This window comes from Fusarium mangiferae (genome assembly GCF_900044065.1).
Source record: "Fusarium mangiferae strain MRC7560 genome assembly, contig: FMAN_scaffold002, whole genome shotgun sequence".
Classification (NCBI taxonomy): Eukaryota; Fungi; Ascomycota; class Sordariomycetes; order Hypocreales; family Nectriaceae; genus Fusarium; species Fusarium mangiferae.
Genome location: NW_024573922.1, coordinates 959,067 through 975,154, shown reverse-complemented (window position 1 = coordinate 975,154; position 16,088 = coordinate 959,067). Strand labels below are relative to the sequence as shown.

The 16,088-nt window shown below is 48.8% G+C and overlaps 6 protein-coding genes across 6 annotated transcripts; 2 read left to right on the top strand and 4 right to left on the bottom strand.

Annotated features, from left to right (window-relative positions):
• Positions 1–342: 342 nt before the first annotated feature.
• FMAN_06392 (putative aspartic proteinase precursor) lies at positions 343–1,569 on the bottom strand (the record flags this gene model as incomplete). Its single annotated transcript, XM_041826831.1, has 1 exon — positions 343–1,569. The coding sequence occupies one exon, from the start codon at positions 1,567–1,569 to the stop codon at positions 343–345; it is 1,227 nt and encodes a 408-aa protein (XP_041677855.1).
• Positions 1,570–2,945: 1,376 nt separating this feature from the next.
• FMAN_06393 (uncharacterized protein) lies at positions 2,946–4,535 on the bottom strand (the record flags this gene model as incomplete). Its single annotated transcript, XM_041826829.1, has 1 exon — positions 2,946–4,535. The coding sequence occupies one exon, from the start codon at positions 4,533–4,535 to the stop codon at positions 2,946–2,948; it is 1,590 nt and encodes a 529-aa protein (XP_041677854.1).
• A 241-nt stretch (positions 4,536–4,776) lies between these two features.
• FMAN_06394 (uncharacterized protein) lies at positions 4,777–8,888 on the top strand (the record flags this gene model as incomplete). The annotated part of the gene is made up of 3 exons (XM_041826828.1): positions 4,777–6,398; positions 6,455–6,518; positions 6,570–8,888. The coding sequence occupies 3 exons, from the start codon at positions 4,777–4,779 to the stop codon at positions 8,886–8,888; spliced, it is 4,005 nt and encodes a 1,334-aa protein (XP_041677853.1).
• Positions 8,889–9,003: 115 nt separating this feature from the next.
• On the bottom strand, positions 9,004–11,324 carry FMAN_06395 (related to arsenite efflux transporter ArsB-like, putative; the record flags this gene model as incomplete). The annotated part of the gene is made up of 3 exons (XM_041826827.1): positions 9,004–9,372; positions 9,424–11,195; positions 11,249–11,324. 3 exons carry the CDS (start codon positions 11,322–11,324, stop codon positions 9,004–9,006), a joined length of 2,217 nt encoding a protein of 738 aa, XP_041677852.1.
• Positions 11,325–12,015: 691 nt separating this feature from the next.
• Positions 12,016–13,868, top strand: FMAN_06396 (uncharacterized protein; the record flags this gene model as incomplete). Its single annotated transcript, XM_041826826.1, has 5 exons — positions 12,016–12,161; positions 12,209–12,345; positions 12,395–12,541; positions 12,591–13,121; positions 13,174–13,868. 5 exons carry the CDS (start codon positions 12,016–12,018, stop codon positions 13,866–13,868), a joined length of 1,656 nt encoding a protein of 551 aa, XP_041677851.1.
• A 72-nt stretch (positions 13,869–13,940) lies between these two features.
• Positions 13,941–15,431, bottom strand: FMAN_06397 (uncharacterized protein; the record flags this gene model as incomplete). The annotated part of the gene is made up of 3 exons (XM_041826825.1): positions 13,941–14,121; positions 14,171–14,918; positions 14,972–15,431. The coding sequence occupies 3 exons, from the start codon at positions 15,429–15,431 to the stop codon at positions 13,941–13,943; spliced, it is 1,389 nt and encodes a 462-aa protein (XP_041677850.1).
• Positions 15,432–16,088: the final 657 nt, after the last annotated feature.

The following is a 16,088-nucleotide window of genomic DNA, read 5'->3' as shown; positions in this document are numbered from 1 at the left end:
CACCAAGTGCAAACCGGCAAGTGTTCCGGGTTCGACAACATTCAGCAACCGATACCTTCCTATTCATCTAATCTATTAACTCTTAGTAGATAATACTCTTGGGTAAATGTTCACATGGTCTTCCAGTATTTTGGCTCTACGCTGGATTTACAGGCTGTTAGGCCTACATCATACCATTAGCACATCAAATACAAGAGTAAGTTCACTGTCGTGAGATGTTGATTCATGGCTTCTAATGTTATGTTCAGTTCAACTATTGACAGGTGAAAGGCTATGTACAAGGTTTAAATGCAGCACAAGATCCAGATATTTACAGTCTCATCCGCCAGCTACTGAAGTCACTTACAGTGTCTTCTTGGCCCAGCCAACCTGCTGGTTACCGCCATCGAATACGACGAAAGCAGCCTTGAGAGCAATGTCACCAAAGATGTTGATGCCAATGTCGTCGCTAGGCTGGATACCACCAAGGCAGGTAGTAGATCCGTCCTCAACAGGGGCATAGTTGATGTAAGAGCCAGGGATGGTGATGGTAACACCGCCAACGACGAAGCTGAAGCTGGGGAGGGTAGCAGAGCAGCTGAAGACATATCCACCATAGCTAGAGCTGTATCGGGCACCGCTGACCTTGGCATAGTATGCGGAGTTGACATCGTCGGGGAGGAGGAGGAGAGTAGTACCGGTATCAGCAATACCAGTGATGGGGCTCCTGTTGATGGCGGCAGAGCCGATACCATAGCCAGTAGAGGTGAACTCCCACCAGCCGTCGGAGGAGTCAACGGGGGCATATCCGATCTTGCCAGTGTAGGCTGTGCTATCGATGAAGCCGAAGTTGTACTTTCCGGGCTTCTGGTGCTTCAGATCAGCAGTGAAGACGGGTGAGCTCAGGGTGCTGGCAGCATTGTCGAAGAAGGTCTTCTGCTGGGTAGGCTTGACGGTGTTGATAGAGCTGAAGCCGAGACCGAGGAGGCCATCGAGACCAGTCTCTTGCTCGAACTCGGAGGAGACCTTCTGGGCGGCCTCAACGGCCTGTGAGCTAACAACGAGGCCACCGACGGAGACCTTGTCCTTGTAGACATCTCCAGAGGAGGAGCTTCCGTCACCATAGCTGATCTTCCATGTAGCGCCAGAGAGCTTCTTGGCTGTGCTGCTCTTGGCAGGGTTGTACTCATCGTGACCGCTGCTACCAGTTGTCTCGGTGCTGAAGACCCAGAGATCGGAAGAACCAGTGTCGAAGTCCAAGTTGAAGGTCTGAGCAGGAGTACCGATTTGGACAGGTGTCAGCCACTCGACATCCTCATCGGCGGGTGTAGTGGTGGCACTTCCACTGCCATTCTGACGCTTGGAGTGAGCGTGAGGAGGTCTCACGGCCTTGACAGCCTTCTCGAGGCCCTTGGGAAGAGGAACGCCATACTTGGCGTAGACGTGGGCGAGAGCGAGAGGACCGTTCTTGATGAACTTGGGGTTCTTGACTTGCTCAACGGTGAACTTCTTATCCTGGGCAGCAGGGGCGCCGAGGGCAATGGAAGCAAAGGCCAGAGAGGCTGTGAGAAGAGCGTGGATGGAAGGCATCGTGATGTCGGTGAGAGACTTATGGATAGAGATGAGACCAGAGAAGAGTGAGTGAGTGATGATGATTAGTTCCAAGATGGACGGTTCCTATATCAACTTATATATCTTTGCTGACTCGACGGAGTCTGACATTGATAGAGCCATTCCGCCATATAACCATATGGTGATGCTTGTTCTATCTCTGGCCCACACATCGCTCGGCTTCCAACATCCGAGCCACCTTCCGAGAAAAGAGGTACATCTCTGACGTGATTAGTCCCTTTGATCCGCGCGATAGGTGCCGGACCTAAATTCCTTGGCTGATCTGTCTATGCAGCCTCCCGTCCTTGGCATCTGTTTGGCTTCTTGGCTGCTTCCATGAATCGTGGCGGCCATGAGGTGGTTGCCCCACCAAAGCCCCAGCGACCCCTTTACCTAACAAAAGGTCTTCTCTAGGCATCTTGATTGCAGGAGCGGAATGAATATGTCTAGTAAACAACGAGCAGTTCCGCCGGGGTGCGACAGGGGGGCATCGCCAGTCTTGGCTTAAGCACCTACCAAGAAGGGATGCTACCGCCGACTATGTCCGGAGAATTCGGCATTGCTAAGGCCCTGATAGGGAGCTGGATCGGGACTCGGCAATGGAGGCGGAGGGACGTTTGTTATGGGTGCAGCTGAGACCTAGGATCTATCCGTGATTAAACTGCTTTTGTAAAGGAACTATTGGTTAGTTTATCATGTGAACCTTCAGGACATAACCATTCTAAAACGAGTAGGGGTTGCCAGGAGACGATGCTATTGGTCGAGGCGGCGGTTACGATAAGCGTAATAGACAAGTTAGATTTCGTGATGCGGATACCCCTGCAGATCATACCTTATCCGCTCTTAGTCGCGTGGGTTAGTGTGTGCTGGACGGCATTGCTCCTTTGGCCCTAGATAACATTAAGTCATGCGTTGACGACCTCTTGACCCCGGACGAGTCGCTTCGAAGCTTCTATGCAGATCATTTGGAGGCCGTGCGCCGAATCATCTCACTCTGAGAATCGCCAGCTAGGTGCGATTGGGCATCAACAACTTTCACCGAACCGAACGACATAAAACAATAGTCATAATAATTTCATTCAATCATGCGATAAATACCAACATGCGTTCCCCAACTCCTGTCAAACATTCATGAAACACTGGAGTTCACCTACTCTTCAGGGTAGCTAGAGACACCATTACCGAGGCCTTTCAATACCCCTGTCGGGATTTCGGACGACATACAGGGATTGTCCAAGCTAGACGCTTTGATACAACACAGCACTAACAAAGTCCCTTAAACCAGGCTAAACTGAGTTAAGTACAAAAGTCCTGTATTATCATTCTTAGACTATAGCAGATAAGAGATGTTGCAATCACGACGGCTGTGACTCCGCCAATGAGCACATAGTTTCCGCAACCTCATTGTAGAAAGCTCGTATTACCGATCCCTCCCTATGATCCAAATCACCGTTCAGGCAACTCCTTACCGCCTCTTGATACTCTGTCCCCATGAAGTGAGCTAGTCTGTCGTCTACCCTGCTGAGCAGCACTTCCTTGAACTTGGCGGGGTTCTCATCGTCGCGACGTAGACTCCATGCTACGCGCCATAGACCAACTTCGAGAAGGACGACGCCGAGACTGTAGATGTCGAAGCCTTTGCGGTATGATTCCCCTGGAATACCCTGTGCGGAAGGATGACGATATAAATTGAAGCGTACGCTTTGTTCGGGCTTTTCGGTTGTCTCGTCGGCTGAATCTGGTCGTGAAAATTCAAAACCGACGAGGTATGGCTGAGACCAGATGGGCTGATTACGACGCACTGGAATCATGATATTATGGCTCCTGATGCTCTTATGGAGCCATCCTGATGCATGAAGGATGGCCAGTGAGAGTGACAGTGTGTAGGCCATTCGATATCGATCACCCAGGGTTGGTAGAGTCTCAGGCGTTGGTGATTTGATCAACGCTTGTAGAGATACCAAATCTGTTTGTTCACTGGTTCCCAGAGGATAGTCAAAGATCAGACCATATCGAGTCTTCTCAATGTCCTCAAACACTCCCAGGCAGTTGAGAGTCAAAAGCTCTTGGGGCTTTGCATTGGCATGCAAGAGTCGTGCAATATTCTGGATTCTTCCTCTAAGCCTGATCCCTTTCTGTCCTTTCCAGGTAAGGTCATAACGTTTCCACTCAATGACTACCGGAGTTTTGGAGTCAAGTGTTCCAAAACTTCTTAGTCCACCAGCGACGTCGTCATCTTTCAGAACTTTGACTCTGTCTAAGCGAATGGTGAGATCAGCATCGCCAGTACTGTTCTTGAACGCCGCGACTCGCTTTTCCAAGTCTTCATCAAGGTCGTATCCTAGCTGGCGAAAGTTGATAGCTCGTTTGAGCTTATCAGGCTGTATAACATGTTGAGTCGAGTCGCTGTCCTGAAATAGTACTTGCTGATTATTGCCGATATGCTCTAAGGACAACACTGTTTGTGAAAGGGCGATATTTGGATCTCGAGTTGGTAGCAAGCGATACAAGTCGCTGAGAACTGCGCTTATCTGCACAAGCGTCTTATCGTGTTCTTCGGCTCCGCCAGTCACCAACTTCAGGCGCTCGAGTGCCAGTCCTGATCCCGAGGCCTCCCGGAGTGGCTCCAGTGATTCGAGCAGTATTTTTACTGTCGTTAATGAGGCGAGAACAGCATCTTTGTGTCTCTGAAGAATCCGTTGCTTCTGAATGTCGATTCGCCTAGAGGTTGGTTGATCGAGCCAGTCTCTCTGCCATTGGTCTAACAGAGCTTCTTGGAGTATAAGCTTAGTGCGGAGCAGGTCAAGATACCCATCGAGACCCCGTAGTGATTTCCATAGGCCATAAATCCTTGAGCAAGCTGTGAAAGCGTCTATCAGGCCACCGAATGCCCCGATTCCGAGACCGGCTGCTCCGACCTGGAAATCAACTAAATCGCTCACCATGTTGGTATTGGGTCCAACGCGAAACAGACACGTCGGATTCCTGATGATTTCAAGAATAATACCGGGAATATGAGAACTTGAGCCGCAGCATATCAACTGCGGGGTTTCTGCACCGTGGCGGGGTAAATTGATAATCCGGTGAGGCCTGCAACCTGAGGTCATGTGTAACCTCAGAATCATGATATCAACGTCGAGGGATTTACGAGAAGTCGCATGTTTTTCACCTTGTAGTATAACCAAGATGGAGTTCTCTTCAGCATTCACATTTCGGCAACAGCCTCAAGAGAATCAAGAGTCCACTAGTGCAGAGCCTATTCCCGTTCCATCTCCTGGCATTCACTGCCCTCACTTTGCGGGATTTATAGCAGTATCCTTCGCAAATGGCCACAACACTATTGGCCTGCAGCCTGTGATATCGAATGCCGCCCCCACATTCCAAGATGTATCCCTTGGTGGTGGCTCGTTCGACGTTCGAAAAGTCAAAGCGTCTTCCTTTCCGATTGGCCTGGGTACGGAGATCTTGAAAGGCCGCAAATATGTCGCCGTTAAACATCCAAGAACTCAAGATGATGGTTCTGTGTCATTTGCCGACATAGCCTTGGAGCTACAGATCTTGAGGCACCCTCCTGTTCAGAAACATGAGAACATCGTTGACTTGTTGGCTGTCATGTATCATGATACCGGAAACAAGGAGGGGATAACTGTTGTTCCCGCTCTGGTGCTTGAATATGCTGAGTATGGAAGTCTCAAGTCATATCAAGAAGCAGGCTACGCACGGTCGCTGCATGAGAAGCTAGACATAGCTGTCGATACAGCCAGAGGACTTGGAGGCCTCCACGAAGCAGGAATTGTCCATGGTGATGTTAAGCCCTCCAATCTTCTCGTCTTCAAACATCCAACCAAAAAGACCGTTGTTAAAATCAGCGACTTTGGCTTCGTGATGCCAATGCAAGGAGGCCAGCTCATCGGAAGTACCGAGGTCTACCGTGCACCTGAGGCAGAGACAGCACATTTTAATAGCCGATACCTTCGCCAGCAAGACATTTACTCCTTCGGCTTGACGCTATGGACGATTCTCGGCGACGGAGTGGCTTACCACAGCACTTTACCAGATGGCGATAAGCTGGAGAGTATTTGGAAACTTAAAAAGACTAACCTGATAGCCAGCCTTGCTACTTTCAATGTCCTACATCGTCTGCGAAACGAGAAATATCCACTCATGACTCTTGCGAAACTCATTCTCACATGCTTGCAGTGCTCTCCAGAGAAGCGATTCTCAGGCATGTCTAAAATTATCGATCATCTCGAAATTACAAGGTCTCTTGTCAACAGCACGGATGGGCGTGATACTCTAGATGCCAGCGCTCTGAAAGCTGCACTTCCTACCTTCGAGAGCATCGTGTACAGAGCCAAGATCCCTACGACAGATGATGAGAGGTCCGAAAGGATGATCCTCAAAGGTCTCACTACTGTGGTATTTGCATATCTCCGCCAGGAGCTCGGTCTGCAGAACACCCCGGCAAGCATTGACCCATGGCAGATATGTAATATGATGACTCACTTCTTGCCAAAAGCACATGAGCGTTACTATTCCTCGTTCAGTCAAGACGAGACTCCTTTTATCGCTGCGCTCCAGGGAATTTCAAAATCGAGACTTGAGAAGACGATGTCAGAGCTCTTACCTACCATATCGCAGCTCTTACCCAGGGAAGCAAATCCAAGCGAAACCAGTGGAGCTCAGCCTATTTCGGCTGTGAATGCATGTTTACTGATCTTGGACTGTGTGGGTCTCTTAAATGAGCCATTCAACACCGAATTGTTCTCATTGTTAGTACCCTACCTTAGCCTATTATCTGGCCAAAAGCTTGTTTTCAACCCCCTGAATTCAATCTTGGGACGCTAAGCTAATTCATGGATAGGGTTACCACCAAGTCGAAAGCGGAGCCAATGCAGCTTTTTAAAGACCAAGACTTCATCCCTAATGTTTGTTATAGTGCAAATGTAGAGATCGAAAGCGAAACTAACTCAATTTAGATTCAGAAAAGCTCAAACATCTTGCAAAAGACTCCAAAGCCCGTCAGGGTCGCTCTTTTTAACAGCCTGAAATCTATCTTTGAGACATCCACCAATCAGAAGGAAAGAGCGCAAGCCGCTTTTAACATCGCTGGTGCCTATATGGACGATATAGGAGTTGCGTACGACCTCAAACTAGCGGCTTACTATATTCGTCAAGCAGCCCAGCTCGGTTCCAACGAGGCCCGCACCCTCTATATATCTGTGTTCTCTCATGTTCCTGATCAAGAGGCTCCGGATGAGGAGATGTTACGTACCTGGCTTGTCGAGTCAGCCAAAGCTGGAAACCCAGTTGCTCTTCAGAAACTGAAAGAGAGCTGGCCTTCCGACTGGCGCCAACTGAAGCAGGAGGTCCAGCTCGATGAACTAACTCGTCTCGACGCTGACGCAAACACAGCTGAGGACTTGTTGTCCATGTTGGAAGCCTTGTCCCTGAATGAAGTCGAGTTCTCTTATTCCAGAGATCTACTTTTGTGGAGTATTGTTATGGACAAGCCAGATGTGACGGCCACCTGTCTAGATCAAAACCATAGGTTGACCCAGTTAGTCTTACAGAATGAGGAGACGCCTCTACTCCTCGCGGCTCGTCTTGGTCGAAGGCGTGTTCTGGAGACGATATTGCAGCACCCCAGCTGCGGGATTGCTGCACAGATGGCGGACGAAAGAGGTATAACGCCTCTTCACTGGCTCTGCTCTTTCGAAGACGAAGACCACGAAACCATCGCAAAACTTCTGGTCAGAAAAGGCGCCGAGCTGAATTCCCCTGCTAGTACAATATCACGCACCCAGTATGGAATTAGTGTTGACGGAGATGGAATTTTGGCTCACACACCTTTGCACTGGGCTATCACACAGAAAAGACTCACTGCAGTAGACGTTCTCCTTAAACTGGGGGCAGATCCAACATTCTGTATGGAGGTAGAGGAAGGGGAGGGGTCGCACCTCTCACCACTTGAACTGGCATGTGGACTTTGCTACTCACCAGTTGTCGAACGGCTTCTTCAAGAGCCGTTAGTTCAGCCGGAGGCCAGCAAGCTAAAACCAATGGTAGGTGGAGGCGAACTACTGTATTTGCCTCTTTTCCATGTTATATCCGGAACCCCTCGCTGGCAGCGGCTGTTAACAGTGGGAGTTGACTTTGAATTGGAGACAAAGAAGACCATGAAAGCCCTAATTGAGAACGGCGCACCTACTGATGCTGTCCTGCAACTCGGGGGCAATGTTAAGATGGCAGCAGTGCTTGCAACAGCGTACCATCAATGCGCGGCAGACCTTATGGTTTCAGGTCTGGAGTTTGGCTTTGCGAATCAGATCAACGCGACATTCGGCAGGATATCCAGTGGAGGCTCGGCTCTTTTTCTGGCTATTACGCATGGCGATCGCGATATGTTCAAAGCCCTTGTCGACGCTGGTGCAGATGTCAATGCGGTAGATGCTGATGGCCTCAACGCGCTGCACCGTGCTGCCAAAGAAACAGATGACATCTACTTCGTTGAGAAGCTTCTAGAAAAGGGCCTCCCAGTTGACCCTATCACACCAGAGCCTTTCAGCGCTTTCTATACTGCCACTTACAGTGGAAATCTTGCTGTTGCCCAGTATCTCTTTGATCATGGCGCGGATAGGGATCGCATTCCGACGTCGATGAGGAAGAGTATAATATCAGACATGCTCTTAACGGGTACTAGGAATGCCCTCCATCGGGTCAAGTTCTTGCTCAGTCTTCCGGACCGCAATGGCTCCGATGGATTCTTAGTAAACGTCGGCCATGATACCTTTTCCTTGTTCCACTTCACCATTAAATACATGGGGGAGTTCGCTGAAGACCATGAGGTTGCTGGAATCGCGATTGTCGAGCTTCTTCGGAAGTACAACACTAAAGACCAGCTTGACAACACAGCGGGACCCTACAAGATGACAGCTATAGCCATAGCCGCCGAATCTGGCAATTATTTCGCTGTGAGACGATTTCTCGAGTACGGCGCGAACCCAAATATTCCGGATGACTATGGCCGAACGGCATTGGACCTGGTGTACCGGAGATATTGTTATCCAGAATGGCTTCCGGCTCTAAAAGAAGCAGATTTGGATGATGAGAAGGCGGTGAATAAGATTCTGAAGGCCGCAAATGAGAATACTACCGAGTTAATGAGTCTCCTCAAAGAGCATAATGCCGAGACTAAAAGCTGGAGTGCGCCGTCATGGATTGAGACTGATGGTGGATTTCGTAAATTGGACTGGGTTTTAGAGCGCCTGCGCAAAGAGCGTGGATCTGATGGGTAGAGTCGGGTCAAAGGGACTCAACCGTCGCCTAATAACAGCATGAGAAGTCTATTTCATGGGTATGTTCTGAGTTGCTATGTACAGTCTATAATTATGCTATCTATATGCTCCTTTATTAATTATTCGGGCAAGCCTTTTCAAATGTGGAGTATGGTGAGTTGTCCCGCACGATGTAGACCTCTCCCACCAATATCAGACAGCCAACAGCCATTGAGATAGCAATGATGGGGAAGTTGACTCGGGCGAATTCGTGGCTCTTCACGTGAATGTGCTTTCGAGCAAGGATATCTCTCCAGAGAAGACCGGCTAGTGATGCGCTGAAGGCGGTGCTGAATGCTCCGTAGTTGACTCCGACGGCCATACTGTAGATTGTGCCCCAGTATGTTCTGTCGCTGATGAGTTGGGCGTCGTGGCAGTTGATTTCTTTCCAAGCTTGGATGATGCGTGATAGCAGGATAGTGGTACCAATGTTAGTGCCGGAAAACTATGTATTGTTAGCATTTTCTCAAAATCATTACTTTTGAAAGGGACTTACGTTGGACAAGACACACGAAAGGAAGCCCATTCCTCCAATACTTCCCACGGTGCCAGTACGCTTGGACCAATGATACCAGCCATATGCAAATACGTTGACCCAGCCCTTACTCACTAGTGCCTGGACTAGTACAAACATGGCGAAGGCAAACGGGACTAAGGCGAACGGAAGATGAGCCATGACGGCCATGACTGTTGGGAATGTCTCTTGCAGCCACAAGTAAGCCTTTTCGAGCGACGCATAGCCTTTTCTAGCCTCGGATAGAAGAGTCGATCTCTCCTCGGGTTCTGTTTTCATGGGTCGAGCAGCCTCGAGCTTCTCTGGTTCCATTTGAGGACTTGGTAGTGTTGATAAAGCCCCGGGATGCAATGTGTTTTGATCGCTTGGCGATGATGGACCTGAGTTGGGTGATTGAGGTAATGATCCTGAGATGATGACAGGACTGTTTCCGGCTGTGTTTGATAAAATCACCTTGGGGATAGACTGTGAGCTGGGCTGGTCATTGGAGGTTTGTAACGGAGTGAGCGAAATGCCATGAGACTGGCCATAATCTTCCGAGGCTTGGTTATCAGGAAGACCAGTCACCGTGTCGGTATCAGGTTCAGACTTATCCTGTGAAGTGCCAGCATATTCCGCCGCAAATCTTGCGCGTTCAGCTCTCGCACGCTCCATCTCTCGTCGATAATGAGCGGCCGTCTGCCGCGTCTCCTTGCGATGCAACCACCCAAAACCAAGGTCCCAACAGAACATGACAAACGCTGCTGGGAGAGTCACCCAGAAAACAGGGTGCTCTCCAGTTCCGGCACTAGCAGCGTTGAGAGCCAGAACAGTAATGAGCGTCGCGGACATAATTAGCGCACCAAACATGGCGCCCTTCTTGTCAAGAAAAGGATTCATAATGTACGCAAGTGACAGCGTCATACCCTCGCCTGCACTTTCGGCGTCTTCGACTTGGTGCTGCACGTAGGGGATGTTGGGGTTCACGGGCCGTTGGGCTCTAGCCTCTTCTGGTAAGCTGTGCATCTCAATCTTGGAAGGGATAAGCTTTTCGTCAGCGAAGATGACGTAGAGCAGAAACGGGAAGAGGACAACGGCGGTGACGACGACTGGGACTATCATGTTGGCGGTGTAGACGATGAACTTGATGTCGAAGGCCCCAGCGAGGACGAGGTTGGTTGGGTTTGACGAGACGAGAATTGCTGAGGCGATGTTGGCGATTGCGAACTGAGTAAAGATCCATGCTCGCGGACTCGTGATGTTGCTCGATACGCGCGTCATATACGCGAGGAATGCCGTTCCAGATAAGATGATGGGATCATTGCCGATGAAGCTGCCGAGTAGAAAGAAGAATGAATAAAGGTAGAAGAAGAGTCGATGGCCAACTTTTCCTCCCCACGACAACACCTTGAAGGCCAGCCATCGAATGATACCCGATGCATCGATAGAGATAGCGATGTAAGCCAGAGTGATGAAGAAGACCATTATATCAATCGGGTGGATATTATCAGCGCCTATCGTCCCATCGTAAACCTCTTGGCGTCCTATCGCAGAAATAGCTAGTAGGAAGAGATCCGCAATCAAAGGCGCAGTGATGAAATTGACGGGAAAAGTGACCTTGACAAAATACTTGGAACATCTCGGGTTATCATGAAGAATCGCATGATGCGTGCTCGGGGGAATAACCCGTAGTTTGACCGCGAATCTGCATATTAAATTGACGAGGGATTTCGGGATGTAGATGGGCATGTGAAATGGCCATAGTACGAGAATGTCTGTAGAACCGGGTCAGTGCACGCTATGTATTCTGTGAGAGGGTGTTTCTTACTGGCGAGTACAAAGACTATCAACGTTAGTATTGAGCGCCATTGTCGTATCTCGCTGGTGTCCACGCCTTTGACCATGATTTTGGCTGAGGGGATTCGATCAACTCGATTTTCTGTAAAGTCAAAAATGGCACTCTCAGGTTAAATACAGTGAAAACCTGACGACGAATGGTGGGGCCTATCCAAAGTGGGGTTTTTTACGACAAGTGGCCAATTGAAAGGAAGAAGAGTGTCGTAGTGTCAGCATCTTTCGAGGTAAAGGACCGACAGTAGCTTCAGTTCGATGACCTTCTGCCGTTCGATCTCTGGCTGAAACAGAAAAACAGGGCTGACATGAGAAACGAAGGGAGAAGGAGAAAAGAAGAAAATTTGTTCTAGAAGGGTTCGCCGTTCTTTCTCGTGACAGGGTACATTTGTTGATGCCTAACGCAACGCAGTATGCAACCCGAGCTATGCTTAGAAGAGACTACTCTACTCCCCCTACACTAAGAACACAGCGCTCGTGGCCCCCAATTCTCGCCCGGCTCAAGTGATCTTCGTGGCTGTGCCACCATGTCAGCTGAATGCTCACCACTCGAAAAGTAGAAGCCTGGCCGTTAATGACTCCCCAGTGACGTTTATGGTAAGGCCTCATCGTTGAACATGCGGGTATTAAATAAAAAAGAAGCTTCTGCTAAGATCTTGTTATTCCCCCACATTTTGGGCTGACTTGGCATTTTCTCTTTCTTCCCCACGGATTTAACCCTGCCAAGACTTCTAGAATGTCGATATGCCTGCGCTTTCTGTTACCGATGCGGCTGAGACAATAGCGAATAGTGTTCTTTTTTCGCGGGCTGCGAATGAGACTGGTGAGGCGCTGCAAGTTATTTGCGCATGGCCTGTTTCTGGACAGTATGGAACAGGTACTCGAGTTTTGTAAGTTCAATGGTGAGTCAATTGATAGGAAACTGACAGTTGCTCAGATACTATGTCCTCATCGCTGCGTGCCTTGTCGCGAGGAGGGAGGAATGGCTGGTGAATCCTTGTTTGGCCGCTGCGTTAGTGCTGCCAGCTGTTGCCGCTATTCACGGCATAGTTTTGACGGCAATGCACAATCCCAGTGAGCAATAAACCGAAAATGAAACTTACGCAGCTGATAATTGGTAAAGATGCGGTCGATATGGATATTTTTGGAGCCTTTCAGCTCTGCGCAATTGGTATTTTGGCAGCACCGGTAACGGTTATGCTGTCAAAGACATACTTTAATGATCCTGGTAGAAACACTATTTTTCTGTGGACGTTTCTGTTATTGATCGGTAAGTTGAACCTTGACAAAAACGTCCCTATCGTCTGACCGGAGCTTAGGTCTTTTGAGTATGACAATCGAGTTTTACCGCATCGAAACTCACTCCTGTTTAGTTGACGCATCGGGCAATTCAGTATCACCTAACGCGTCCAAGTTTCACTACATCGAAGGAAACAACTGCAACCTGACGTGTTCAACGCAAGACGGTCCATCATCTCCAATGCGGGGAGGTTCCGCGAACAATATCTATGTCATACCTGCACCACATACCCTCACATTCGGTACCGCGACTTTGCTCGCTGCAGCCTGTTGTATACATGCGGTCCTATGTCTCGTTTCTATGTGGGATAGAGTGCTTGAAATCAACTGGCGCCGAAGATTCGGAAAACCGACCGACGACGCGGCAAGTGAAGATGATGAGAGCGCCAATAAAGGTGTCATGAAGAAAGTCAATGATACCATTGGTTTCTTCCTTCGTATCCTAGCGATTCCCGTTTTTGGTGGTGCTGGCTTGGCTATTCTTATCGTCGGCGAGATTAACTTTTTCAGCCCTCAAGTCAATTACCAGACAGAGCCAATGGCCAATATCGGTAAGCATATCCCACTAATTTATGTATGGTTACTAATAAGGATGCTTTCAAGGCCAATGGGCACCTATCACAGGCACTGCGATGGCCATGATCGGATCACTTTATCTCCTTCTAGCAAGACATGCCGATCAAGCAGGCGAGCCATATCCATCGCATCATTGCAATTGTTCTCATTGTCATTTTAATGACGAAATAAGTCAAGTCTCTCACCAAGAGAGTATTTCATCACTGAACAGCCACCATATCACATTGACTGTCACAAACACTGATACGCGTACAAACAACCAATTATCACCGCACCTCGAGCCAACTCAGCCCCGCTCCTCAATATCCTCACGACTTCGAGACCCCTCAGTTTACGAAGACCACAATCAACCCCCTCGCAATCCCTACAGACAAAAAATAGAGAATGCATTTTTCAGATTCGGCGAGATGATCGGTACACCAGCGCATGATTTTATCACGGAGCCCAAAGTCAAAAGACCAGACCGTGTTGATTTCCCGATGATACCAGGGGAACAATTTCGGGACTTGGGTGTATCAGCGGTTGAGATTGAGAGAGACCAACACCAAGACGATGAGCTGAGTCCTGTGAGATCACGACCTGGGAGTTTTATAGGTAGCGATACTTCTGTACAAGGCGTTGGCAGATCTACGTCAATGCCTATATCGCCCCCGCCACTTGCTGTGACGAGACCGAGGTCAAGTACAGGTCCTAGACCGAGACCTGCTTCTTTGTATCACTAGCAATATGGGAACTGATTGATTTTATTTCTTGTTGAAAGATATTATTATCATTATAGAATATTATGTTAAAACTTATGCTTTGGCATCGGGATCTTGGTCTTTTGTCGAAGACGCCTCATCAGCTGTGACCGTAATTTCATGGCTGTGCTCGAGTCCAGATAACACAATCCACGTTGGCACGATACACAAGATGGTGATTCCAAAGTTGAGACCGATGCTGACAAAATGGTTGGCGTTGCCTTCTGATTGCATACTGTTTTTCGTTAGAGTCTGTCGCAGTGAAGATAATAAGATGTACTTACGCCCAGGCAACAGTCTGACCGAGAGCCTCAAATCCTCGGAGAATACCACAGTGATAAGACAAAGAGGAGATATCAGTGGTGTATTGTCCAACAAGCCAGTACAAGAACTGCTGGAAAGCTTGACCTCCAAATTGCCAGAAGAAGATGAGGGTATAAGCCTTGCCGAAACCGCCCTTGAACCAATCAAAGACAGGTGGCTCCTCGGCATCGTAGAATTGCTTCTGGAGGATTGAAGCCCAGATCCATGTGCCAATGAGAATAAAGATGATGGAAGCAAACGCAATTCTAGCGCGAGTCTTGATGAAAATGGACTGACGGTCCAACAAACCAGCGATCAGGAATGAACTGATAATTCCCGAGAAGTTGGTGAAGAACGACGAAAAGGCGCGAGCTCGAACGGTGAAGTAGGTTGTCAACCAAGTGCTCATGAAGCCGTTATAGAAGTAACTGATGAAGAAAGCAGGGATCAATAACAGCATGCGCCTGGTGACGAGGAGCGACAAGACAGCCTTGAACTCGGCCAACCAAGAGGGTTGCTTATGAACGACGACGAGGGTGCGATCTTTTCGCTGGACTTTCTCTGCAGGACTTAGGAGTAGGGCTATGGGTAGACCGAGACACATAATGACGATAAATACAATGTAAGTCGCTGAACTGACGGATCCTTTCGACGAGGTTTGCGCGTTGAGGCCGAGATTGATGGCACCTCCGACAATTGGGCCGGCTGCTTTGGCAGTTTGCCAAATGGCTATCCCTCGTTAGTTTATGTGAGCTGATTCCACGTCCAATTTCATAACTTACCAAGATAAAAGGCCCGGTCCTTGGGACTGGGATATCCAATAATAATGGCTGCCTCAGCCGCCCAGAAGAAACCCGCCGAGATACCGCAAAGCGCACTTCCAAAGAGCAAAAACCACGTCTTTGGCGCCACATTATTCGTGTAAAGCCCAGCGCCATAAATCGGATATCCAATGGCTCCAAGCGCAAGACCGTAGCGAAGACCAATTCTGTTGTTAATCGCACCAGCTGCTATACAAACAGCCGCGAATAATCCATAGACGAGTGCATTAGCGGCTGATACCGCATATGGTTCGGCTGCACCTCCAGCGCCGAGACCACCGAGGGCGTCCCACATCCCGGGTGCTGTGAAAGATACACCGCATGCTATGGCAATTTGAAAGGGGATCGAGCGGAAGAATGATGGTTTTGTGGGGGAGGCGGTTGGAAGGTTGACGACGGAGCCATTGTGTGAAGAGGCCATTTTGAGAAGCAGCCAACGGGCAAGAAGTGAGAAAAGACTTGAAGCTTACAGAATAGGCGGTTCATCAATTCTATTATATGTCTCTATCAATATTGCGTGCGATTGCGTGCTCGATTAACTCGTCCCTCTCCCTGGCTCGATCACCAGTGAAACCATACTAAAGGGGGCTATCGATGGGGTTTGTGAGAGCTAGTTTCCTTGAGGACCCATCTTCAATCTTGTACCTGCAGTAAAGAGAGTTTTCCACGTTTTTAATGCAGGAAGATCAGCCCTGTAGTGCTGCTGCCGGTGGTAGGCTATGCAGCTGCACTACCCCAAATTTCATGACATAGAAGACCCTTTCTTTGAGAAAATGAATTGGAGAGCTTTTAAACTTCACCTGTTGACGATTCAGATCGAAATCTCTGCATGACCGAGTACCGCCGAGCCGGGAGAGTTCTCATCCAGAATTACATAAAAGTAATTCGATAATTGGGTCTCATCGCCATTGAAGTGGATTTTGGAGGTAACGGTCCAGTTTTTGGGCCGAGTGGCACTCAATAGGCCAGTAATACACTCTGAACGTTATCAACGATGCAAGTTTTATTAAAGATTACAGTCAGAAGTGCCGTTGCATATGCATGTACGACATAGTTCATTTGAAAACCAAACACTCCA